This window comes from Buteo buteo, unplaced genomic scaffold (assembly GCF_964188355.1).
Source record: "Buteo buteo unplaced genomic scaffold, bButBut1.hap1.1 HAP1_SCAFFOLD_87, whole genome shotgun sequence".
Taxonomy (NCBI): domain Eukaryota; kingdom Metazoa; phylum Chordata; class Aves; order Accipitriformes; family Accipitridae; genus Buteo; species Buteo buteo.
In genome coordinates this window covers 293890-321240 of record NW_027439251.1, presented here as the reverse complement: position 1 = coordinate 321240, position 27351 = coordinate 293890, and the positions used below count along the sequence as shown (strand labels likewise).

At 52.0% G+C, this 27351-nt stretch overlaps 1 protein-coding gene and 1 pseudogene across 1 annotated transcript; both read left to right on the top strand.

The window, feature by feature from the left end:
* Nucleotides 1-309: 309 nt before the first annotated feature.
* Nucleotides 310-1207, top strand: LOC142027921 (olfactory receptor 14C36-like; annotated as a pseudogene).
* A 21656-nt stretch (nucleotides 1208-22863) lies between these two features.
* LOC142027920 (olfactory receptor 14A16-like) lies at nucleotides 22864-23787 on the top strand. Its single transcript, XM_075022079.1, has one exon. The coding sequence runs from the start codon at nucleotides 22864-22866 to the stop codon at nucleotides 23785-23787; it is 924 nt and encodes a 307-aa protein (XP_074878180.1).
* The last annotated feature ends 3564 nt before the right edge of the window (nucleotides 23788-27351 follow it).

Here is a 27351-nt window from a genome sequence, read left to right as displayed (position 1 = left end):
AGTTTCATCTGACCAATTCAAACACCAGGACTGACCCCCTGACCGACAGACACCATTCCAAGAAACACACTGCTGCAGAGCAGTGCTGACTCCTTGGCAGCCAGTACACAGAGGTCCTGATCCTCACGAGATATGCAGCCAGCAACAACCAGAGCTCCATCCACAGAGCTGAACAGAGATCTCATTGAAATGGAAAAAATGCAGCGATCATGTAGTATGAGAAATGGCTTTGATTTGGTCAGAGACTAATGTCCTAACTTGTCACTGTCCTTGCCTCCCTGTTCAGTGCTCCACACTCAGAGACAGCAGATGTCCAACAGCAGCTCCATCACCGTGTTCCTCCTCCTGGCATTTGCAGACACGCGACAGCTACAGCTCTTGCACTTCTGGCTCTTCCTGGGCATCTACCTGGCTGCCATCCTGGCCAACGGCCTCATCATCACCGCTGTAGCCTGTGACCACCGCCTCCACACACCCATGTACTTCTTCCTCCTCAATCTCTCCCTCCTTGACCTGGGCTCCATCTCCACCATTGTCCCCAAAGCCATGGCCAACTCCCTCTGGGACACCAGGGCCATCTCCTACCCAGGATGTGCTGCACAGGTCTTTCTGTTTGCCTTTTTGATCTCAGCAGAGTATTTTCTTCTCACTGTCATGGCCTATGACCGCTACGTTGCCATCTGCAAACCCCTGCACTATGGGACCCTCCTGGGCAGCAGAGCTTGTGTCCACATGGCAGCAGCTGCCTGGGGCAGTGGGTTCCTCTATGCCGTGCTGCACACTGCCAATACATTTTCAGTACCCCTCTGCCAAGGCAATGCTGTGGACCAGTTCTTCTGTGAAATCCCCCAGATCCTCAAGCTTGCCTGCTCAGATGCCTACCTCAGGGATGCTGGGGTAATTGTAGTCGGTGTCTGTTTTGGATTTGGGTGTTTTGTTTTCATTGTGCTGTCCTATGGGCAGATCTTCAGAGCCGTGCTGAGGGTCCCCTCTGAGCAGGGACGGCACAAAGCCTTTTCCACCTGCCTCCCTCACCTCACCGTTGTCTCCTTGTTTGTAAGCACTGCCACGTTTGCCTACCTGAAGCCCCCCTCCATCTCCTCCCCATCCCTGGACCTGCTGATGGCAGTTCTGTACTCAGTGGTGCCTCCAGCCTTGAACCCCCTCATCTACAGCATGAGAAACCATGAGATCAAGGATGCCCTGAGAAAACTAAGCACTGGATGCTTTTCAGTAGGAATGAACTAATTCTTGTCCTTTTCATAGGACTCATAGTACATCTCACTACAGGGCCAGCCTCTTCTGGTCTTTCTTTTATGAAGATTTTGGGATTAATGGCTTCTTTAATTCTTTTGGTTGTTTTTTTTTGTTTGGTTGGTATTTTTATTTTACTTATCTGAATGCTTTCCACAAAGAAATGTGTGTCTTGCTCTGGTTTCTAATTCACAGTCTATGCAGGTTTTCTGTGACCTGGAGGCTATGCAAATGAAGTGTTGTACCCTCTGAGAGTTTAAACAAAATAAAGGTCCCTGCAGTGACTTGTTTTTCTGAGATCCTTCCTCCAACACCTTCTCTGCAGTTGCAGGGAGCAGTGCCTGTGTGCAGACGGGAAGAAGAAAAGAGTCCTGCCATAGCAGCACTGCCAGGGAGCCTCATCACTTGGTCCTTCCTGAGCTGCTCTCTTTCCCACTTCCATGCTTTCCTTCTGAACCCTTGGGTTGGTGGAAGGCCTGAGTGCTCTTCAAGCATGGTTAGAGTCCTGCTGTGTGGCAGGCCTGTGACTGCAGGCAAGGACAGGCAGTGGGCACTTGTGTGACAGAACTGGCCTCCATTGCAGCATTTCCATCATACAAGGGGATCTCCTCAGGCCTTGTGCCACAGATGCCCCCCAGTCCTTTGGCTCACCCCTCTCCACCCCTGAGGAGCTGCTGTGCCCTTCAGAGTGTCTGGGGCTGTGGGGTGAGTGGCAGAGTTCTGCTGCATTCTGTGGTGGGCAGAGCTGTGGTGCCATGCCAGACTGGGCTGCACTGGGCAAAGGGCAGGGGAGGTGCAGAGAGGTCAAGGCAAGTGTTAAGAATTTAGGGGGAGCTATGCTGGGCTGGAAAGTGCCAGGGAGAGAAAAATACTAGTGTATAGCTTGTAATGTGTCACCATGCAGGGCAAGGACTCACACCAGGGATCTGTGGTGCAGAGGCAGGGCTTGTGGCAAGCATGGAAGACATGCAGGTGCAGGAGAGAAGAGGAGGCTGGTCTGTGCCCTTGGTAGTGTGGACAGACAGGGAAGGTGGCTCAGGGTCTTTGTCACTCCCAGTGTCTCTCATTGTCCATTTCCAGCACTTGCTGGTCACCCCAACTTGACGGGTGAGTTTTGCTGTAAGGCCATCTCCATCTTGCTGCTGGTCCAAGGGCTAGTTTGGGGGAACAGGCAGCCCTGCCCAGCTTCTCTCCTTCCCCAGACCCTGGAGCAGAGCTATCTGCAAAGCCCCATGTGGGACAAGGCTGCAGCAGTGCAGCGGTCAGGACAGGTACAAAGCACAAATTCCTATTGCCTTTGTTGTGGAGGTGTGTGTGTAGGAAAAGAAAACCTCACCTGGAGATGCTGGTTGCAAGGGAATTCAAAAGCAAACAGAAGACATTTGGTCACTTTTGAGAGATCAAGGCTGAACAAGGGAAATGCAGGGCTGCTGCTGAATGGAGAAGGTGATTTAATAAAAGCAGACACAGGAGGGGCTGAAGGAATGAATTCCGTCTGTGCCTGAGTCTTTAGTGAAATTGTCTGCAGGCCCCTGTGCTCAGGGAAAGGCTTTAAGGGAGAGGAGAGCATGCTTTGGCATGAAAGTAAGGAAATCCTGCAAGGACTGATGCCAGTTTCTGCCCCTGCAGGAGACTAACCCTGGCAATGACACAGGCGGGGTGTTGCCTGGCTGGGAGGAGGCCTTTTGGAAAGGTCTTGGTGGACGGCAAGAGGGACAGGACACAGCCTGGTGCCTTGGAAGCAAGGGAGGACAGGAGCACCGTGGGCTATACAAACAGGAGCACAGTGAGATGATTGGGGGAAGAGATTCTACAGAACACTGTGTCCAGATTTCAGATCCCAATGTAGGAAAGATGTTAGCAAGCTGGAGCCACCTTAGCAAAGGGCCCTCCTAATGGTCTAAGGCAGGAAGACTTTACCTGTGAGGGGAGGCTGAAGGAGCTGGGCTTGTCCAGCCTGGAGAAAGGAAGGTCTTGGGCGAAACATGTAGCAGCATTGCAGTGTTCGCAGGAAGACTGAATCAGGCTCGTGTCCATGGTACAAGACACAAGGACAAGAGGCAATGGGCTGAAAGAAGGGGGTTAGTGCATATATAGAGAAATACATTTCCAACATGAGGATAGCCAAACGCTGGAAGCTGTTTCCCGGGAAGTTTGTGCCGGCTCTATCCCAGAAAGTGACTAAGACGTCTTTGGATAAAGCCCTGAGTAATCTGGTCTGGCCCTGCTTTGAGCAGGACGTTTTTCCAAAAGCCTCCTGAGGTCCCTTCCAGCCTGAATGATGCTGCCCTTCCTTCCCTTTCATGCTTTCAAATTAGGGAGAGCTCTCAGGGTCTCCCTGACCACAGAAATAATTCACATCAGGTGCCGGGATGATTTGTATGTGCCCCCATACATACAGCCCTGACCATATCTAGAATCCATCAATATGTGTTTTTGAGATTTCCTCAGGTGTGTCAGTATGTATTAAAAAAAAAAAAAAAAAAAAAAAAAGAGAAAGAAATAAAAGAACCATTGACCTTCGAAAACATAAATATATGCAACACAGCTGTCTGCATCTTTGGTAGCAGACTGGAAGTGGTGGCAGGGGTAGTGGGGCATCCTGCTGAAGTGAAATAAGTTGAGTTTTGTTTTTGAGGTGGCAGATGGAGGACATGTATTTCAGGGCTGGTATACAGAGAGAAATAGAAGATTCAAGCAAGTGTGGGGCTGTAATACCTTGGGTGCAAAAGGAGCATGATCAGGGTATTGGAAGAAGGCAGACAGGTTGTGGGCAACTCACAGGCCTTGACCAATCCTTGCTTAACCACAGCTGTGTGTTTGAAGCAACAGCCAGTAAGGACAGAAGGGCATCAGTCTGGCTTGGGAGATCCCAGGGTCCAAGTGTGGTGGGGAAAAGGGGACGTAGCTAAAGTCTGCTGGGAAAGCAGCACAGGCATAGGACAGTGTAGGACAGCCTGCAATGGGGATGATCAAGGGCATTGCTGAGCTGTGGTGCTGCAATAGAAGGATACAGGCTTTGCCCAGGGAGCAGCAGGGAGGATGAGGACCATGCCCCCTGTATCAAGGGGAAGCTCGGATTTGTGGAGGTCCTCTCTGTGACAGACAACAGGTTGGACTAGCTTTTGTCATTTAGGATGAGAGCAGGAGTCAGAAGGAGTGACCTTGTGTTGCAAGTTGCAAACTGCTTGCTCAGGGAGACAAAACAGAAAAAGTCTTTAGTCAGCAACCCCAGGAAGTCGCCAGGTTCATGAGCAGGCTCTGTGGAGGGTGGGTGAGGAGGCAACGAGGCACTGGAGCTGTAAGGACCTCATGTCCTTTTGCAAGTACAGAGTGTTTACTGCTGCTGACGACATCCTACGATCAGTACTGGGCTGTGTGCCACCCCCTGCTCTCTACAAGACTCAGGAACTGCCAGGTCTGTCTCCTTTGCTAGGGGGATTTCTGTCAGCTACAGTAATCATTTCAGTCATGACCCAGATACCGTTCTGTGGTCCCAGTGGAGTGGACCACTTCTTCTGTGATTTCACCCCATTGCTGGAGCTTTCACACACTGGCACTGTGACACTCATGCTCTTTGCTGTCGTGACCTGCTTTTTAGATCCCATCCTCCCCTTCCTCTTCACATAATCATCCTGTGTGCATCAGAGATGCCGCCCTGAGGAACGTCTCCCATCCGGCACGGGCAGGCAGAAAGACTTCTCCACCTGCTCCTGCTGCCTCACTAGTGCCACTCTTTTCTACGACACCCTCATCTTTGAGTGCGTGATGCCTAGAAGAACCCTCCTGAGCGAGGTTGACAAAGCCCCTTATCTACACCATCCTCACATCCCTGTTCAATCCTCTCATCTACAGCCGGTGGACTAGAAAGGTTTTGGGAGGGGGACATTGAGAAAAATGCTCAGGGAAGCTGTGAGCTGCACGGAGAGCCCATGGGAGTTGTGGGCCTGCAGGAAGAGATGGCTTCTGGTTCTCTTTTGAACCAGCCCAGAGGACCTGGACTGGCATGTGCGGTGTCCTGGGCACTCCCCTGGAAGTGTGGGATAAGAAGACGGCTTTTGGTGTGTGATGCAGCAGAGAGGTGCTGGTGGAACTGGCTGGTGTCATCATGAGGCCCCTCTCAAACATCTTGGAAGGGGCAGAGAGATCAGGGAGGTTCCAAGATCCTCAGAAAAGGCAAATCTCAAACCCATCTTCAAGAAGGGCAAAGAGGAGGATTGGGAGTGTAAAAGGTTGGCTACCTTCACCTCAGTCCCTAGCAAGGTGACAGGGAAAATGCTCTTGCAGCCATCTCCATCACTTGAAGGAGAAGAAAAGGATTGCTGAACCCATGTGGGAGGGGAAAGAAGGGCATGCTGTGTTCCTGGACTTTTGCAAGTCCTTGGATGTGGTTTCCCATAGTCTCCTTAGAGCGCATTGTTAACATCTGGACTGAAGATGTGGACGATGCAGTGCATGGGAAGTTGGCTGGACGATCAGGATCAAATTCCATCAATGGCACAAAGTCCTCTGAGAAGCCAGATACTAGCAGCATCTCTCCGTGATTGGCAAAATTTCATAAAAGTTCATTAAAAGCTGGAAATTAAGACTTTTTCTGCTGTTACATAGACTTTTTTTTCTGCATAGGCTTCCACATTTTTCTAAAAGTTACATTCTGGACTTGATTCAGTTGTCCGCACAGAGGTGGCCATGGCATCCAAGCTGCCCTGTGGTAACTGAAGCAGCCATGTGGGAAAAGTGATGCAGGAAACCTTTGGATGTATGAGTGGGTTTGCAGGCAGGGAACCTCGGGGGTGGTGCAGGGCATCACCTTCCTCCAGTGCTGCTGGGTGGGCTGTGAAGAGGCCTCTCAAGCACAGCAGACAGTATGTCCCCTTGGATGGTGGCTGTGAGGTCACTTCTCACTGGTCAACAGCAGCAGGGAGAGAGATACTCTGAGGTCATGAAGGTCATCAGGAAGCTGCCCTCAACAAGATGACACATTTGGGGAGGTCAGGAGGAGCCTGGGCAAAAGAAATGGGAGATCTGGGGGAGGGAAGAGGGCCTTGACCAACGGACACAAAAGATTTTGAAGAGGTAAAATGGGTTAAGGGGACGTTGCTGTGAAAACACTGACTGTGAAAACATTCCTGTTAAGCCTTTACACTCTAACTAGAAACCTTAAGCCCTAACCTACCCCTAAATACTCCTCCTCCCCATGACAGTAATCCACTGTTACTAACCTAGCTGAGCTTAGGCTATCCCTAACCTCAAAGCTTACATCTAAGCCAAATCCCAAACCCACAACCCCTTACCCTTACACTTACCCGGTTGCTCACCCTAGCCCCTAGCCTCTACCCCTAGTATTAACATGTTGGCCTTAATCCTAGCCCTCACCCCAGCCCTAAACTAAACCCTAACCCACCATGCTAGCCTGCACCTTAAACACTAGCCAGGGAACCTCAGCAGAACACCAAACTCTCTCCCTAAGCCTTTGCCTAATCCCCATCCCTAAAAAGGTGAGCTCTAATCCCTAAGCTCCAACCTGAACACCAAATCCCTGAAGCTGTCTTTTCCACGCTCTACTGCCCTCATCTTGGTCACCTCTGCTCAACCTCACTTAAGCTGTCTGGCCCTGTGGGACCAGGGTAGGGATCATGAGGTCCCAGAACAGTCACATGGCATTAAGAGAGGAATATGAGGTAACCTGAGTCTGACAAGCTCATAGGCCACAAGGAGGGGATGGGTGGGAATGCTATGGTGAGGTCAGCTGTGCCTCAGGATCTCATGGGACAGCAGGAGGCACAAGGCTGGGAAGGTGGCTGGGAGGTCCCTTCTGTCCTTGGAGTTGATAGGCCAGCAGCAGGAAGATGGCTGGGAAAGGGACTGTGAGGTCACTTCTTTCTGAAGGAGCTGATAGGTCAGCCCTTGACTCATGGCTGGGATATGTGCTTTTACGCTCACATCTGCCAGTGCCTCTGGCAGGCCAGCAGAAGCGTGTTGATTGTGAGAATCCCTTTCCCCAAGTACCTGGTAGGCCCATCCAGGACGAGGGCTCGGATATGGCTTCTCACACCTCTTCTGCCTGAGTACATGATGGGACAGCAGCAGGCACGTGGCTTGGAAGATCATGGTGAGGTTACTTCTTTCTGGTCAGTTGATATGCCACAAGAAGGCTGATGGGTTGGGCTATCACTCCGACACCAATTCTGTCTGAGAAGGTCATAGGCCAGTAGGAGGCACATGGCCATGAAGGCGAGTGTGACGTCACTGGAATCTCCAATCTCTTGGGGTCATTGGCCATCAGCAGACACATGGCTGGCATGTTGACTATGACATCACTTCTGCCTGAGAATCTGGTAGCCAGCAGGAGGCACATGGCTTGTTGGTTGCTCTGTACCCAGAGGTTCTGGATTGTTATGTCCCCACTAAGAAAGGCACGCAGCCTCTGTGCAGTATCATTTCAAATGCCATTTGATAGAGCAAAAACTACAAACAGTGAATAAGGCCAACTACATGCAGGGCTGTATTAGGAGAGGCGTGGCCACCCAGGCAAGGGTGTTCTCATCCCTCGGGCCTCGGCCCTGCTGTGGCCACATCTGGACTAGTGTGTCTGCGTGTGGGGTTCTTCCCCGGTCTGGAGGAGTGGGGAAGAACTGGAGTGGTCCCAGAGGACATTTGCCAGGATTGGGCCTCTTTGGAGAGGCTGAGGGACTTGGCCTTCTTCAGCCCCGCGAAGTGAAGGCTCAGGGCACTATAGTAGTAGGGTGCACCTGCTTGAAGGGTGGCTTCAGAGATGATGGAGCTTTTCTTGGTAGTGGGAAGAGAAGGAAACCTGCGCAAAGTGCAGCTTTGGAAGGTTCAGACTGGATGTGTTGAGAAAGAAATGTCACTCAAAGGGTAGCCTTGTGGTGCAAGAGGTCACCCAGAGAGAGACCGGATCAGCCCATGGCCTTGTGTTTCAAGGAAAATCCAGCCAGGCTGGAGAGACATCCATGAAGGAACAGAAATGCTGGGGTGAGAGCTAGGTGGGAAAGCAAGATGGACATCAACAGCCTGAAGGGAAGGAGGTAAGGCATGGGACAGGTTATGACAGCCTGCAGTAGAGATGGCCAAGTGCTCTGGCAAGGCTGAAGGGCCAAACAGGTCCAAGGGATTTGTCACCTTGGATTTGACAGTAGCTTCTGCCACTGAGGCCTACCAGGCAAAACTTGTTTTGAGGCTCTGGACTTAGTTTCTTCCTCACCCCTGCTTGGGGAAACCAGGATGCACTGTACAGTTTTCCTACACTTGGCATTGCTCACCCTCACATCCTGCTGCCCCCAGAAAGAGCCCTGACCCACATGTCAGGGACAGAATCTGTCTTGCCAGGGCCTGGAGATCAGGGCTTGGCCTTTCTGCTTCATAAAACAAACCAAATACTTTGTCAGCATTGTAGCCACCTTCACAGTGCTTTTGCCTACCTGCAATCACAGCCTCTAAGTATCTGCTCTAACGAGTCCCTGGGGAGGCTTTGTCAGGAATGGCCCTCAGTGGGGTCCATTAATTCTTCAAGGTACTTTGCTTCTGATTTTGGCTTCTTGAGAAGTTTCTTTCAGTCTGCTCTCAGTAGCTGAGGTTCATGGACTCAGCCTCAAATACACCATGGGGCTCATTAGGATACAGAAAGTTCTAACGAGCCTTGTGTCTTCCTGCAATTATCTCCAAGTCTTCAAGACTTGGACAGCTAATTAGAAAAATGTCATAGTGTAGTTAAGGAGGAATATTTCAAACTGCACCTATACCCATGATTTTTTTTTCTTTTAAAGAACAGTTTTTCTTACTTTCATGTTAGAGAAGAGGTGATAGAAGCATTGTCCAAGTGATACTGATCCAGAGTGTCTCCTCAGGAGGTCTGGACAGCTAGGAAAAGCAGTCCCTTGAGGTCTGACACTGTATGGACACCCTTGCTCCTCACCACTCAAACCTCACCCCTTCTGACATTGGCCACCTGGGGCTTACATCTCTGTTCCTGGCCTCAGACTTCTCCACTAATCTCTACAGCTGGAGGTTACAGCTCCATTGCATCATCTCCCCCCTGCTCTCCTTAGAGAACTGGCTGCACACAGGCCCAGAAGAATTTTTCCTATTTGCAAGCAAAGCAAAGAAAATCATTTTCAAGTTCATAAACACAGTCCTCAACCATATGCAACGTACAAGCTTCCCCTAATGAGGCTGCCTTTCTACAAGCGATAATCTTATGAGAAATGTTTGTGATAGATACTAAGAAGTTAGATGTAAACACAATTAAAGAATTGGCTAAAGAGACTATTAGACTACTGGAAGACAGGCAAGGTCTTAGCTCCCTGAAGCTCAAAGCAGCTGCATAGGGGAGAGGTATCTGAATGAACAAAGAGCAAGGGAAGGAGAGAAGTGGACCATCATGGAAAGGGCCTTTGCCTAGGCAGTCTGCATCTGGAAAGATGACTTTCACAAATGGTCATTTTGTCAGGACAGGTGTAACTACATGAAAGACTAGAGCAACTAAATACACCGAAGAACAGGCAGAATAGTGGTAACGAAGTTGCAGGGAAAGACTGCTATTTCTTTGGAATGTCCTCTGTAAAGGTTCATGGAATCGGTAGGGGTCTCTTGAGAGTGAAGACAAACCAAAGTTGCACTCATCTCCTAAAGAGGCCAAAAGTGCAACCCAGGGAACCACAGGCTGTACAGGGTCACTTGGATGAGGAGTGTGCCATTGAATGACTCCTCATGGGTGACATTTCTGAGCACCTAAAAAAGGACAACATTGGCATGGACTTCTGAAGGGTAAATCAGGCCTTGCCAACCTGACTACCATCATGATGAAGTACACAAGGGGAGCACGGTGGATGTTGTTTACCTCCACTTCAGCAAGACTTTTGGCAAATTCTCCCTTGTCGTGGTTTAACACCAGCCAGCAACTAAGCACCACGCAGCCGCTCACTCACCCCCCCCCCATCCAGTGGGATGGGGGAGAAAATCAGGAAAAGAAGTAAAACTCCTGGGTTGAGATAAGAACGGTTTAATAGAACAGAAAAGAAGAAACTAATAATGATAATGATGACACCAATAAAATGACAACAGTAAGTAATAAAAGGATTGAAATGTACAAATGATGCACAGGGCAATTGCTCACCACCCGCCGACCGACACCCAGCCAGTCCCCGAACGGCCAAAAAAACTGCCCAGTTTTAGGGCTTCCCAGTTCCTAAACTAGATGGGACGTCACATGGTATGGAATACACCGTTGGCCAGTTTGGGTCAGGTGCCCTGGCTGGGCATGAGAAGCTGAAAAATCCCCGACCATAGTCTAAACACTACTGAGCAACAACTGAAAACATCAGTGTTATCAACATTCTTCACATACTGAACTCAAAACATAGCACTGTACCAGCTACTAGGAAGACAGTTAACTCCATCCCGGCTGAAACCAGGACATCCCTCAATATTCTTCTGCTCAAGTTAGGACATTATGATCTGGATGGACAGACAAAGAGATGGGCAAAGCACCAGTTGGATGATGAGGCTCAGAGCGCAGTGTTGAAGGGGCCATACCCTGCGTGGAGGCCAGTGGGACATATTGGGGTATTGTGGGGCTGCACAGGAGACTCTACTGGGCGCTGTGCAGTTTAACTTCTGTGTCCATGACCCAGAGGACGCAACTCTCAACATGTTTGTTGATGTCACTGTATTGGGAGCAGCATTCCAGTGCCTTGGGATGCCATTCAGGGGAACCTAACAGGCAGAAGGACTGTCCTGTCAGGAACGTTGTGAGATCAAGAAAGACAAAGTCCAGATCCTGTGCCTGGGATAGACTAAAACCCTGCAGTGGCAGGGGAAGGGGACTGCCTGGCCAGAGGGCAACTCTGAAGAACAGCTCTGGTGGTGGTGGGGGACAGAAGGCAAAACACAGTCCAGCAGTGATCCACATGATCCAGGGCTACCTGGTAGCAGAGGTGGCCAGCAGTGTCCTGGAGAGTAGAAAGAAAAGCATCACCAAAAGCGTGAAGGAAAATATTGTCTCCCCTGCCCAACAATTGTCAAACCACCTGTGCATTGCTGTGTCCATTTTTGGGACCCTAGTTCAAGTGTCCCGGGTCTGGCCGGGGTGGAGTTCACTTTCTTCATAGCAGCCCCTATGATGTTATGTGTTCCATTGGTGCCTCAAACAGTGCTGATAACACACCAGTGTTTTAGCTGTTGCTGAATAGTGTTTGCACAGCATCAAGGTCTTCTCTGAACACAGCTTCCTGAACACAGCTAGGGGTATGCCACGCCTCCTGAGATTCCTGGGAACATCCACCTTCTTGCCCATGGGAGTAGGTTCCTTATGCAAGTTTCCTGGCATATCTGCAGACCAATGGGGTGCTTTAAGCTGCAAACAGAAATGAAAGTAAGCCTGTGACTGGGGCACTATCAGCTTAATTGCTACAAGAGGGGGAGATGGAGGGATCTCAGAGCTGCCAGGTTCCTGCTGAAGATTTAAGGCCTCTGAGATAGCAGCAGAGGATAACAGTGTTGAACTGGCCTAGCCTTTAGATCATTTCACATGTGATGGCTCTGCTCCCCCAGTTCAATCATTGGCACCTGGAAACCACCCCGCTTTTCCTTCCTCTCCTCCCAAAACCTGACCAAGTGATGACAGGAGGGAAAGAAGGAAGCAGAAAAGCCCTAGGCCTCCATGAATCAGCTGGGATCTGGCACTTGGAGGGCCACAGTTTCCTTCCATTGTGCAACCCATAAAGAATCAAGGTGGGACGTGAGCCTGCAAGTCCGAATCAACAAGGTCCATGGACAGGCAAGGCTGTGTCTATGGCTGTGTCTGGAGACCAGTAGCCCTACAGCATAGACCAAGCTGGGGCTGAAACTCAGGCCTAGGCTTCAATCGTCTCCTGGGCTCATGGACACAGGTGTGGGTGGAAGCTGCAGGTGATGCTGCCCAGGGCCCTGACACTGCCATCTTAGACCCCACCTGCCAGTGCCCTCAACTGGCCAAATTCTCATTCCCTGATGTGCAGGGTCTGCTCTCTGCTACTCTCCTTCTTCCTATCCCTGGGGATCTGGGAGACCACAATTTCATGGTCATTATGGCCAAGGCTGACTCCAGTCTTCACATCCCTGACCAGCTCTTCCTCTTCTGGGAGTTCTAGGTCCAGGTGAGCATCAGACTGGATGGCCTATTCAGAAGCTGACCCACACAGAAGCTCCCACCTCATCAGTTGCCTGTCCCATAGAGAGCGTCCATATATATCTGAGCTGCCCTGACATCACACAAGGCATCTCCTGCTTCTCATCTTCCCTGTCGGTCTCTCCTAAACATGTTGTGTCTCCATTCACCAAATAACCCATGGGAGCTGTCCTTCCTCACCTCAGCTCTTACTCCACTCATGTTACAGCTCTGTCACGGCACACAGGGCTCCTGCTGTCCACGCCCCAGGTGGTGGGCATTGATGCCCATTAGGACTGCAGCCCCTCAGATGTGGCACCAGGGCCAAGGGCAGACTGAGACAAGGGGAGTCAAAAGAATCTCAGTAGATATGATAAAGGGGGATGAAAGATGCTGTTTAGCACTTGCATTGTTGAAATTAGCTGAGGCAGAGACAGTCCTTGATAAGAAGAGCTGGTCCCAAGAACCAGCCAATGAGGCAGATACAGTTCCTGATAAGAAGCAGGAGCTTGTCCCAAGAGCCAGCCAAGACTGCTCTTGTAGCTTGGGTGAACACCAAGAAACCACGGAGCCTGCGCAAGAAAAGGGGTTACTAGTGGTGATGAAGAGGAGTTGTCTATCTTCATCTCTGTGACCACCCGACAACCACCATAAGGAGGCATTGTGCAAGCGCAGTTGAGAGGAAACTATGGAAATGACCTCTCGGAACTCATTTTAATATGAAGCGGGGATAGGTCATGCATATGTATAGGCATATTGTGAATATGTAACCCTTGATTGTATAAATTTGAAGCAAACTGCCGAGTCAGGCACGCAGGTCTTTGGTGGGACTACCCCTCCCTGCTGCCCAGCGCTGAATGAACATACCTACTTTACAATCTCACTGATTATGGAGTCTGTTTTCTGCACGTCACTGGTACTACCATGGAGTACCAGTAGGAGTAACAGTACTACCGCACAGGATCAGGTAGGGACGCCAGGCCTACCCCGGAGCATCAGGCAGGGATACCAGGCATACCCCAGAGGGTCAGGTAGGGACAGTGGGTCTAACACTGCACACCCATAGGGACAACAGGTGTACCCCAGAGTACTAGTAGGGGTACTGGTACTACTGCGCAGGATCAGGTAGGGACGCCAGGCAATACTCTGGAGCATCAGGTGGGGACACCAGGACTACCCCGGAGCATCAGGTACAGATACCAGGCCTACCCCAGCGGGTCAGGTAGGGAGGCGAGGTCTACTCCTCATTTGAAGTAGGGAGGCCTGGTCTACCCTGTCTGCGTGGGTAGGGAGGCCAGGTCTTCCCCACCAGCACTGGAAGGGAGGCCAGGTCTACCCCGCCCTTCCCAGCAGGGAGGCCTGGTCGACCCCCTCCATGCAGGTAGGGAGGACAGGCCTACCCCGGAGCATCAGGTAGCAAGGCCGGGTCTACCCCAGAGGGTCAGGCAGGACGCCAGGCTTACCGCAGAGTGTCAGGTAGGGAGGCCTGGTCTACACCATCCGCATGGGTAGGGAGGCCAGGTCTACCCCACCTGTGTGGGTAGGGAGCCCAAGTTTACCTCTCCTGTGCCCTTAAGGGATGCCTGGTCTAGCCTGGAGCGGCAGTAGGGACAGCAGGTGTACCCCGGGGTGCAAGTAGGGGTACCGGTGCTACCCCGCAGTACCAGTAGGGGTAATGATACTACCCTGGAGGATGAGGTAGGGATGCCAGGCCTACCCCAGAGTGTCAGGTAGGGAGGGTGCGTCTACCCCTGCAAGCCCGTAGGGACAGCAGGTATACCCTGGAGTACCAGTAGGGGTGCTGGATCTACCCCGGAGTGTCAGGTAGGGATGCCAGGCAGAGCCCGGAGCATCAGGTAGGGAGGCCATGTCTAGCCCGCAGAGGCAGTAAGGAGAGCAGGTGTACCCTGGGGTACAAGTAGGGGTACTGGTGCTACCCCAGAGTACCAGTAGGGGTAACAGTACTACCCCAAAGGATCAGGTAGGCAGGCAAGATCTACCCCACCCTCGTGGGTAGGGAGGCCAGGTCTACCGCACCCGTGTGGGTAGGGAGGCCAGGTCTACCTCGCCCGTGCCTGTAACAGAGGCCTGATCTAGCCCAGAGCAGCAGTAAGGACAGCAGGTGTACCCTGGGGTACAACTAGGGGTACTGGTTCTACCCTGGAGTACCAGTAGGGGTAACGGTACTACCCCAAAGGATCAGGTAGGCAGGCAAGGTCTACCCCACCTTTGTGGGTACAGAGGCCAGGTCTATCCCGACCGCATCATTAGAAAGGCCAGGTCAACCCCGCGCTTGCTGATAGGGATGCCAGGTCTACCCTGCTAGTGCGGGTAGTGAGGTCAGGTCTACCTCGCCCGTGCCCATAACGGAGGCCTGATCTAGCCCAGAGCAGCAGTAAGGACAGCAGGTGTACCCTGGGGTACAACTAGGGGTATTGGTTCTACCCTGGAGTACCAGTAGGGGTAACGGTACTACCCCGGAGGATGAGGTAGGGATGCCAGGCTGTCCTGGTTTCAGCTGGGATAGAGTTAACTGTCTTCCTAGTAGCTGGTACAGTGCTCTGTTTTGAGTTCAGTATGTGAAGAATGTTGATAACACTGATGTTTTCAGTTGTGGCTCAGTAGTGTTTAGACTAAAGTCAAGGATTTTTCAGCTTCTCATGCCCAGCCAACCAGAAAGCTGGAGGGCCACAAGAAGTTGGCACAGGACACAGCCAGGGCACCTGACCCAATTTGGCCAACGGGGTATTCCACATCATGTGACATCCCATCTAGTATAGGAATGGGGAAGTGGGGGAGGGAATCGCAGCTCAGGGACTAGCTGGGTGTCGGTCGGCGGGTGGTGAGCAATTCCACTGCACATCATTTGTACATTCCAATCCTTTATGACTACTGTTGTTATTTTATTGGTGTTATCATTATCATTATTAGTTTCTTTTCTGTTCTATTAAACCGTTCTTACCTCAACCCACAAGTTTTACTTCTTTTCCTGATTTTCTCCCCCATCCCACTGCGGGGGAAGGGGAGTGAATGAGCAGCTGCGTGGTGCTTTAGTTGCTGGCTGGGGTTAAACCACGACACATGCCTACCCCCGACGGTCAGGTAGGGAGGCCAGTTGTACTGCGCCCACGCTGACAGGGAGGCCGGGTCTACCCACCATTGCTGGTATGGAGGCCTGGTCTACCCCATTCACACGGGTAAGGCAGCCAGGTCTACCCCACCCATGCAGGCAGGGAGGCCAGGTCTACCCCGCTCTTGACTGTATGGAGGCCTGGTCTAACCCACCCGCACTGGCAGGGAAGCCATATCAATCCCGCCCTTGCCGGTATGGAGGCCTTGCTTACTTTGTCCACAAGGGTAGGGAAGCCAGGACTACCTTTCCCTTGACAGCTGGGAGGCCTGGCCTACCCACCTCACATGGGTAGGAAAGCCAGGCGTAACACGGAGCATCAGGTAGGGATATCAGACCGACCCCAAAGGGTCAGGTAGGGAGGGCACGTCTACCCCCGCGTGCCCGTAGGGACATCAGGTGTACCCCGGAGTACCAGTAGGGGTACCTGTACTGCCACGCAGGATCAGGTAGGGGTACCGGTACTACCCCAGAGCATCAGGTAGGGATGCCAGGCCAAGCCTGGAGCATCAGGTAGGGAGGCCAGGTCTAACCTGGAGCGCCAGTAGGGACAGCAGGTGTAGCAGGTGTACCAGTAGGGGTACCAATACTACTCTGGAGTACAAGTAGGGGTACTGGTACTACCCTGGAGGATCAGGTAGGGACGCCAGGCCTACCCCTGATGATCAAGTGGAGAGGCCAGTTCTAGCACGCTCGCGCTGGCAGGGAGGCCAGGTCTACCCCACACTTGCCCGCAGGGAGGCTTGCCTACCCCATCCACGTGGGTAGGGAGGCCAGGTCAACCTTGCCCTTGAGGTAGGGAGGCCAGTTCTACCCCACCATTGCCAGTAGGGAGGCCAGGTCTATCCTGTCTGCATGGGTAGTGAGGCCATGTCTGTCCTGCCCACGCCAGCAGGGAGGCCAGGTCTACGTGGTCTGCGCGGCTAGGAAGGCCAGGTGTGCGCTGCGCGCGCAGGTCGGGAGGCCTGGTCTACCCCGTCCACACGGGTAGAGATGCCAGGCCTATACTGGAGCATCAGGTAGGGACACCAGGCCTACCCCAGAGGTTCAGGTAGGGAGGCCAGGTCTAGCCGGGAGCGCCCATAGGGACATCAGGTGTACCCTGGAGTACCAGTAGGGCTACTGGTACTGCTGCAGAGGATCAGGTAGGGGTACTGGTACTACCCCGGAGCGTCAGGTAGGGACGCCAGACCGAGCCCGGAGCATCAGGTAGGGAGCCCAAGTCGACCTCTCCAGTGCCCGTAAGGGAGGCCTGGTCTAGCCCGGAGTGGCAATAGGGAGAGCAGGTGTACCCTGGGGTACAAGTAGGGGTACCGGTGCTATTCTGGAGTACCAGTAGGGGTAATGATACTACCCCGGAGGATGAGGTAGGGATGCCAGGCCTACCCCTGATGGTCAGGTAGGGAGGCCAGTTCTGCAAAGTCTGCGTGGGTAGGGAGGTCAGGTCTGCCCCGCCCATGCCAGCTGGGAGGCCTGGTCTACCGTATCCACGCAGGTTGGAATGCCATGCTTATCCCGGAGCATCAGGTAGGGGTACCAGGCCAACCCCAGAGGGTCAGGTAGGGAGGGTGGGTCTACTTCCACACCCCCGTAGGGGCAGCAGGTATACCCCGGGGTATAAGTAGGCGTACTGGTACTACCCTGGAGTACCAGTAGGGCTAACGGTACTAGTGCACAGTAGAACTCCCTTACCCTGGAGTACCAGTAAGGGTACCGGTACTACCCTGGAGTACTGGTAGGGGTACCGGTACTACCGCACAGGATCAGGTAGGGACGGCAGGCCTACCCCAGATGGTCAGGTAGGGAGGCCAAGTCTATGCCACCCACATGGGTAAAGAAACCTAGCCTATTCCGTCCATGCCGGTAGGGAGGCCAGGTATACCTTGTCCTTGCCGGTAATGGAGGCCTGGTCTACCTCGTCTGCACAGATAGGGAGGCCAGGTTTGCCCCGCCCACACCAGAAGGGAGGCCAGGTCTTGCCCGCCCTTGCCCATATGCAGGCCTGGTCTGCCCCGTCTGTGCAGTTAGAGAGGCAAGTTCCATCCCACCCTCGCGGTTAGGCAGGACAGGTCTTTCCAACCTGCTTGGCGAGGGATGCCACATCTACCCCGCCCGTGCAGTTAGCGATGCCAGGTCTACCCCACCCGCGTGGTTAGGGAGGCCTGGTCTACCTCACTGGCGATGTTAGGGAGGCCAGGTCTACCTCACTGGTGCCGTAAGGGAGGCCAGGTCTACCCTTTTCATGCAGTTAGGGAGGCCTGTTCTACCCCGCCTTCGCGGGTAGAAAGGCCAGGTCTACCCCGCCCGCGCGGTTAGGGAGGTCAGGTATGCCCTGGCTGTGTGTTAGAAGAGGCCAGGTCTACCTGGCCTGCTCAGGTAGGGAGAACATGTCTACCCCACCGGCGCCCTAGGGATGCCTGGTCTACCCCACACACGTGTTTATGGAGGCCTAGTCTAACCCACTGGCGCGGTTCAGGAGGCCAGGTCTAGCCCGTCCTCACGATCAGGGAGACGACATCTACCCCACCCTTGCTGGTAGGGAGCCCAGGTCTACCAGTCCTGCGTGGGTAGGGAGGCTAGGTCTACCCCTCCCACCCAGTTAGGGAGGCCATCTCTACCCCGCCGTAGCCGATAGGGAGGCCTGGTCTACCTCGCCTGCATTAGTAGGGAGGCCAGGTCTACCCTGCCCACACGGTTAGGAAGGCCTGGTCTACCCCACCGGTGCTGAACGGGTGGCCAGGTCTACCCTGTCCACCCAGTTATGGAGGCCATCTCTACCCTGCACTTTCCGTTAGGGAGGGCTGGTCTACCCCGCCTGTGCGGGTAGGGAGACCACATCTACGCCGTTCACGTGGTTACAGAGTCCAGGTCTACCCCACCGACGCCATTCGGGAGGCCTGGTCTACCCTGCCTGTGCAGTTAGAGAGGCCAGCTCTACCACACCCGCATGGTTAAAGAGGCCAGGTGTAGCCTGCCCATGCAGTTAGGGAGCCCTGGACTACCCGGCCTATGTGGGCTGGGAGGTCAGATATACCTCTCTCGTGCTGTTAGGGAGAACAAATCTACCCCATTGGCACTGGTTGGGAAGCCAGGCCTACCCGGCCCGTATGGATAGGGAGACCTGGTCTACCCCACCAGCACCAGCTGGGAGGCCAGGTTTACCCTGCCTGCTTGGCTAAAGTAGCCAGGTCCACTCACTGGCGCCAGCAGGGAGGCCAGGTCTACCCTGCCATTGCCTAGGCAGACCTGGTCTACCCCGCCCGCTCAACTAGGGAGGGCAGGTCTACGCTGTCCTTGCTGGTAGGGAGGCCAGGTCTACCCCATTGGAGCCATTAGGGAGGCCAGGTCTACCCTGCTTGCACATTTAAGGAGGCCTGGTCTACCCCACCGGCACTGGGAGGGACGCGAGGTCTACCCCAACTGCGCGGTTTGGGAGGCCTGGTCTACATCAGCCGCGTAGGTAGGGAGGCGATGTCTACCCCACTCGCGTTATTAGGGAGGCCAGGTCTACCCCACTGGCGCCAGCAGGGAGGCCTGGTCTACCCCACCCGTGAGGGTAGGGAGGCCAGATCTACCCCACCCATGCAGTTAGGGAGGCCAAGTCTATGCGCTCGCACTGTTTTGGAGGCCAGGTCTAGCTCACCTGTGCGGTTAAGGAGGCCTGTTCTACCCCAGCCGCGCAGGTAGGGAGGCCGGGTCTATGCCGCTCATGCTGTTTGGGAGGCCAGGTGTACCCCGCCCTCTCGGTTAGGGAGACCAGGTCTACCCCACTGGTGCAGCAGTGAGGCCATGTGTACCCCTGAACATCATTTTAAGAGATACTTGAGAGTCTGAGTGCCTTTCTAACTGGGATCACAAGAGAGCAGCACCTCATGGGGAAAAACACTCTCTCAGCACCCTTGGATGCAGCCCCTATGGTTCCCATGGTCTGGTAAGGGTGTAGTTTGCTTGAGTAACCCCGCGCTTGATCCCCATCCACTGCTGGTTCTTCTCCTCCAGAGTCCTGCCTCACAGCTCAAAGGCCTGGGAGACCTGGCTGGTATTAACCGAGGCTGTGACGTAGAGTACCTCAGATCTATCTAGAGCTACTCTTCCTCATTTCAGCAGTGGTCCTACCTTATCTCTTTTTCTTCTGTAACAGTTCCCGAAGTATCAAAAGTTCATCTTGGTGCCCTTGAAATCCTTTTTGAGCTTCCACTGAGTTTTGATATGGACCATTGCTGTGCTTGGAGGATGATGTCCTTGAAGACAAGATGTATCCAGGTGCACTCTGAAAATTCTTGGTCTTTTCATTGATTGAATCATCAAGGGAGTGAGTAAAAACCCCTGTGTGACATGCTTCCTGTTCATGCAATGCCTGCAGCTCTTGGGTGGAGAAGGAACAGACCTTGCCTCTCTGATGGCATCTGATGACCAATGCCTCTGACTGATGGCTTTTCGCCTTTAGTTGGGCATAAACTGCCATGTCACTTGGCCAAAGCAATTTCCCAGCAGGCTCATACATGATTCCCAAGATGTTGCCCTGTCTCTATGAACTTCTCCATTACAGTTTGCTGTTACATACATGTATCTTGGACCACCTCTGGCAGTTCAAATGTTACCAAGGATTTGCATCTGAACACCTTACCCCTGCCTTTGCTCTCCATTAATACAGATGGGAGCTGAGACAAGGAGCTCCCATGCAGGTGTCCATTCTGCTCACACCTGAAGTGAGGCAAGAGGAATCCCACCTCCTGTGGCTTTGTGGTGTGCATGGGAGGGAGCTGAGCCTCCTTCAAATGCCATGAGTAGAAACGCAGGATGAAATGCCAGCACTGACCCATGGATCCCTTCTTTCTGTAGGTGTAAATAAGATCCCTGCCTGCCACTCTCTGAGTATCCTGCTTAAAAAATAACATGAAAAATTGATACATTAAAAGTAACTCTGAGAGAAGGATTATATTTCTGGAAAGAAAAAAGTGTCACATGTAAATGTAACTTTGTCTCTGAGAGGAGAATTTTATTTCAGGAAAGAAGTGGCTCTCCCTAGCTGAGGGAAGGAACATCAGTGATTGCTTCAGCCTGTTTCCCAGCAGGTTCCCCTGGAGCCTCAGGGACACCTGGAGGGAGCCCAGAGGGGGCAGAGAAAGTGCTGCCTTGGGCTGGTCCTCTGCTGCTGAGCTGGGCTGGGCTCCTGGGCTGGAGGGAGCTCATGGCAAGCAGGCAGCACTGCCGAGAGACAGCTCTGCCCAGGAGCAGCTCCTCTGCAAAGCGCAGCAGGGCTGAGGGCACTGCCTGCAGGCACCGAGGGGAGAGAAGTGATGCAGAGAGAGTTTAAAGGCAGTCTGGGGAGGGAGGACAGAGAAGAGTGGACTTGGAGAAAATTTTTCATAGCGCTTAACAAGGTAAGTGTCTTGCTTCAGGGCAATACGGCTGTGGTTCCTGGAATGGTGTCCTAAATCTGGCACATCCCACAGCCTAGCGGATCTTTCAGGGGGACTCTCACAGTTTGTGCAGTGTAGAGAAAAAGGACGTGCTTTGGAGCACAGCTTCCCTGCTGCACCCTCAGAGGGACAGGGCATGTCAGCTGTCTTCACCGGGGATGGCTGCAGAGTGTGAAGGTGGGTGTGCAGCCAGGGGTGCCCAGGGCTGTCCTTCTGAGCAGGGTCCTTGCACCCCAGGGGGCTGTGTGCTGGGGCAGGGACTCTGCTGCTGGTCAGGGTAAGGACTCAGCCTGCCTGGAGAGCTCTAACTGCAGAGTGGGGAGAAGCTGTGGGTGGAAGAAGCAACCTGCAGCAGGGCAGGGTCCTTCTGCTGACAAGGGGGTGCTGTGTGGATGAGGGCTGCTCACAGCTCCAGATCATCCGCAGGACATTTCCGAGGGCACTTTTCAAGCAGGGATTACTATAAACATAAGGAGCTTTCCTGAGTTCATGTTTTCAGTTTGTTACTCTTGGGGAATTTTCAGAAGACATTGAAAAGGAGCTGTCATGCTTGGACAGCTCACTGAGACTCCTGAGCTGTAACTCTGAGGGATCAGTCAGTCTGATAGGAGCCTCCTGAAGTAGAGCACAGGGACTGAGAACAACTGCCTGGCTGTGCTGGTGTCTGGAAAATGGCACGTACAGCTGGGTAAGGGTAAGTCTTCCCTGAGTGCCTGGCTGCATCTGCCTTTGCCTCTCTGAGCCAGTCAATCACTGCATTTTTCCTTGATTCTCCTCTAGTCTGTGTTATTGCTACTGTTATTTCGTTCCTGCTGTCAGGCTCAGTGGTGGTGGGAGTTTCAGCTGCAGAGTCACACACTGATCTTGTGGGTCCTCCCATGCAGCTGTGTCCATGGGAACAAGGTTACAGGTGTCCAAGCTCTCCTCCAAGCTGTGGGGCTGTGGGCAATGGAGCCTGTGTCATTCCCTAGGAAATGAGCTGACTCTCCCTTCCTGAGATACCATCATCAGGACACTTGGCTATTTTCTTGGGCTGTCCTTCCAAGCTGTGAGCTGCACTCCAGGATGCAGGTCTGTCCCACAGCATCTTGCTGTTCCTGAATGCCACATGGAGAAGCACAGAGACACTATGACTGAGGAAATGCTGCTGGGTTTGTGAAATGAACCATGTGTGAACTTGGCAAGAAGTGGGGTGCAGAGACCTTGAGAAAGGGGGAGTCACTTTGTGCTGGGCAGTGGATGTCTCTGCTCTCATTACTGCCTGAAGTCTTTTCAGGTTAACACGAGGCTGTGAATACACTCCATCTCAGAAAGGTGAGAGCCTAGGGTAGCTGGCAACAAGAAAGAGTGACAGACCAGGTCCCCTCCCTCTGCACTAAGCCACAGACAATCCTCATGCCTCACAGGACACACTTTGTTTTCTCCGAGTGAAGCAGAAACGATGAGGGTTTATGAAATCAAAGAAAATCTCCAGGTGAGATAGTGGAGAGCTCTAACTCCTACCTCTCTATCAAAAACTGTTTTGATTGTGGTTTCTTAGCCCTGGGAGTACAGATGCTGACAAGCACTTTTACATTAGGAGCAGTTTCATCTGACCAATTCAAACACCAGGACTGACCCCCCTGATGGACACCATTTCCAGCAACACACTGCTACAGAGCAGGGCTGACTCCTTGGCAGCCAGTACACAGAGGTCCTGATCCTCACGAGATATGCAGCCAGCAACAACCAGAGCTCCATGCACAGAGCTGAACAGAGATCTCACTGAAATGGAAAAAATGCAGTGAACATGTAGTATGAGAAATGGCTTTGATTCTATTAAAGACCAATGCCCTAACTTGTCGCTGCCCTTGCCTCCCTGTTCAGTGCTCCACACCCAGAGGCAGCAGATGTCCAACAGCAGCTCCATCACCGTGTTCCTCCTCCTGGCATTTGTAGACACGCGACAGATGCAGCTCTTGCACTTCTGGCTCTTCCTGGGCATCTACCTGGCTGCCCTCCTGGCCAATGGCCTCATCATCACCGCTGTAGCCTGTGACCACCGCCTCCACACACCCATGTACTTCTTCCTCCTCAACCTCTCCCTCCTTGACCTGGGCACCATCTCCACCACTGTCCCCAAAGCCATGGCCAACTCCCTCTGGGACACCAGGGCCATCTCCTACTTGGGATGTGCTGCCCAACTCTTTCTGTTTCTCTTTTTGATGTCAGCAGAGTATTTTCTTCTCACTGTCATGGCCTACGACCGCTACATTGCCATCTGCAAACCCCTGCACTACGGGACCCTCCTGGGCAGCAGAGCTTGTGTCCACATGGCAGCAGCTGCCTGGGGCAGTGGGTTTCTCAATGCTGTGCTGCACACTGCCAATACATTTTCACTACCCCTCTGCCGAGGCAATGCTGTGGACCAGTTCTTCTGTGAAATCCCCCAGATCCTCAAGCTCTCCTGCTCAGATGCTTACCTCAGGGAAGCTGGGGTACTTGTAGTTGCTGTCTGTTTAGCTGTTGGGTGTTTTGTTTTCATTGTGCTGTCCTACGGGCAGATCTTCAGGGCTGTGCTGAGGGTCCCCTCCGAGCAGGGACAGCACAAAGCCTTTTCCATGTGCCTCCCTCACCTGGCTGTGGTGTCCCTGTTTATAAGTACTGCCATGTTTGCCTACCTGAAGCCCCCCTCGCTGTCCTCCCCATCCCTGGACCTGGCAGTGGCATTGCTATACTCAGTGGCGCCTCCAGCCTTGAACCCCCTCATCTACAGCATGAGAAACCATGAGATCAAGGATGCCCTGAGAAAACTAACCAATGGATGCTTTTGAAAAGGAATAAACTGCCTGTTCTTCTTTGCATAGGATTCATAATATATCTTAGTATAGCTTGTCTTCTCGTGGTTTTCCTAAGTTGATTTGGGGTTCTGAGTGCCGGGTGTTTTTGGTTCATTCTTGCTTTGTTTTACTTATCTGAATGCTTTCCACAAAGAAAAGTCTTTCTTCCTGTGGTTTGTAATTTACACTCTATCCAGCTTTTGTGTGACCTGGAGGCTGTGCAAATGAGGACCCATAACCTCTGTGTGTTTAACCAAATAAAGGGCCCTGCAGTGATTTGGTTTTTTGAGATCCTTCCTCCAAGACCTTCTCTGCAGTTGCAGGGAGCAGTGCCTGTGTGCAGAGGGGAAGAAGAAAAGAGTCCTTGCACAGCAGCCAGGGATCAGCAGAGCTTGTTCTTTCCCGAGCTGCTCTCTTCCCACTTCCATGCTTTCCTTCTGAACCCTTGGGTTGGTGGAAGGCCTGAGTGCTCTTCAAGCATGGTTAGAGTCCTGCTGTGTGGCAGGCCTGTGGCTGCAGTCCAGGACAGGCAGTGGGCACTTGTGTGACAGAGCTGGCCTCCATTGCAGCATTTCCATCGCACAAGGGGATCTCCTCAGGCCTTGTGCCATGGATGCCCCCCACCTCTTGGGCTCACCCCTCTCCGCTCCCAAGGAGCTGCTGTGTCCTTCAGAGGGTCTGGGGCTGTGGGGTGATTGCCCAGAGCTCTGCCGCACCCTGTGGTTGGCTCTGCTGTGGGGCCATGCCAGATTGGGCTGTGGTGGGGAGAGGGCAGGGGAGGTGGAGAGAGGTCAAGGGCAGTGGGAAGAGTTTAGGGGGACCTGTGCTGGTTTGGGAAGTGCCCAGGGGAGAAAATCATCAGTGTAGAGCTTGTAGTATATGACCGTGCAGGGAAGACTCACAGCGGGGTTCTGTCATTCAGAGCCAGGGCTTGCTGAAAGCATGGAAGACATGCAGGTGTTTGGGAGAGGAGTCTGGTCTGTGCCCTTGGTGGTGTGGACAGACAGGGAAGGTGGCTCAGGGTCTTCTTCACCCCCAGCATCTCTCATTTGCCATTTCCAGCACTTGCTGGTCACCACAACTTGACAGGTGAGTTTTGCTGAGGCCAATTCTATCTTCCTGGTGGTCCGAAGGCTGGTTTCGGGGAGCAGACAGCCCTGCCCAGCTTCTCTCCCTCCCCAGACCCTGGCAGACCCTGGAGCAGAGCTGTCTGCAAAGCCCCACCTGGGACAAGGATGGGGTAGGGCATGGGTTGGTGCTGGGGAAGCTGCAAATGTAGAAGGGTCATGGGGCAACTATGATCTGAAGGTCATCATTGGGATCACAATGGGGGGAATGTCCCCAACCCTGACTCTTCCCTTTCCCATGCTGTGCCTGCAGAGTGGGACCGTGTATGGTCAGTGGGGCTGGGCCAGCACAGGGACAGGACACTGACAGGGACCACGAAGCAGCTGCCAGTAGGTGCCATCATGGACACTTGTTCTAAGAATTGTATACCAGAGGCTAATCACTGAGAACTTATAGCTATTTTTGTCATGTGAAAAAAAATTTTAAATAGCCTTAGTTCATCACTGAGAATACAAAGCCGTTCCCTTTCAGCACTCTCCTGTTACTGCTAGTAGTGATAGTTCCACTAATTCCAAAATATCCTTGAGAGCTTCTATATTTTTCCTTGGTTCCAAACCTCAGGCTGCTCAGACACTGAAAGCACTCCCTCAAATCTCTGCAAACCAAATCTCTCCCACCTTCTCTCATCCACACTCTTTTACCCCAGGACACTTCTAACCATCACATCAGCACACTACTTGGTCTCTTTTTTATCTGGGTGAAATCAGGGTGCTCCCTCAAAATGCCTTCCCTATGTTATAAATGAATTTAGTCCCAAACAGGATTCCAAAAAAGTTAACAATTTATTAAATGAATAAAGGCAAGCAAACAGCGCTGGGCATGCAGGGAGCTTCTGCTCTACCACAATGTGCGCCATGAAAAAAAGACCAGCTTCTTTTATAGTCTAACGTTCGTTACATATTCATACTAGGCGTGTTCTTCTCCATCTCCTGGTTGTGGGGGGTGCTTAGAAACTTATCTCTGACCAGGCTCCCCACTGTTTGCGCCAGACAGCAGACATCCTGTGTAACAGTCGAAACCTGGCACAGCACCAGCCGCAGTCACCAGAACCCAAACAAGTCCACAACAGACACCTTGCCCCCCAACAAATACATACAACAAATGGCCCATCAAGATCCCAAGCACTGCAATCCCTGAGGCCAAACACACATCCAAATGCCTCAGTTCTCCTCCAGGATAGTTAACAACAGAACCTGTTTTAGGTTGGCAAAAAGAGAACGAACTATGCACATATCATCTGTCTCCTCCCGGCCTGTGGTTATTCAAGGATCGACAAAATGGTTAAAGATTACATAGACAGTGAGGGTCACATTTTATTATGCGGCCCTAGCATTGTTTATATTAACACGAATCAGATGAACATATCTCACAAGAGGAAAAAAGGTGTGAATATTGTACTGGGTCTGGCTGGGATGGCGTTAATTTTCTTCTTAGCAGCCCCGATGGTGCTGTGCTTTGCCTTGGTGGTCATGTTACCGAAATCTTGGAATAAAAAAACTTATCAACACCAATTTAGTGTAGATAAGCAGACACTTCTTTATTGACGGCCGGGTGCGCGGGCGAGTCCTCTCACAAACCACGCACACCTGTAACCAAAACAATACACCTTATATTGAACTCACTTATGCATATTCATAAGATTACAAAGACGTCATTTACATATTCATCAGATTTCCAGGAAATCATTTGCATATGTTAATGTCCATCACGCAGGCGCACTAAAGGTCTCTGGTGGTCTTCTAGAGTCCTCTGGTGGTCTTTCGTAGTCTTCCTCACTCGTCCGCTTCTTGACCTCTCAGGTGTTTCCAAGCAGCAAACTGGTGTCCATAACGGTTTCCTTAGCCTTTAAAACAAACACTACAAGACTACCAATCTTTGTCAAAACTTCTGTGGTTAAATGATTTTGAACAATATTTAAATTCTTATGGTTACACATTATACATTTTCTAAGCTCCTAAGTTCCTAAGACTACATTTCAAACTTAACACTCCCATACTTGTGCTTCACAATTTTCTACTTTTTAGTCAAACCCAACTCTTTTATAATCAGATTTTAATTTTCTTTTATCTTGTTATCTAAGTTCTAAATGTTCCTACTAGATGATTTTCGCCAATTTCTCCGGCCTTGGTACAGGGCTATACAGGGGATTTCACAGCAGGAACTGGTTGGTGGTTAGATATATAAAATACAGCAGACATATGATTTTGCTAAACTATTAAAATTAAATATGATTTTACTAAAATATTTCCTATAACTCTATATTACTATTAATATTAATATGATTAACTCTAATCAATAACAAATCAGTGACCAATTAGTAACAGTCAAAAGAGTGTTGACTGATAACACACTGACATTGTAGCTACTGCTGAGCAGCACTTGCACAGCGTCAAGGCCTTCTCTGTTTCTCACTCTGCCCCGAAAGCGAGG

Bases quoted from the DNA above. Each gene is read 5' to 3' on its own strand.
- LOC142027920 (XM_075022079.1), top strand. From the start codon at position 22,864: ATGTCCAACAGCAGCTCCATCACCGTGTTCCTCCTCCTGGCATTTGTA.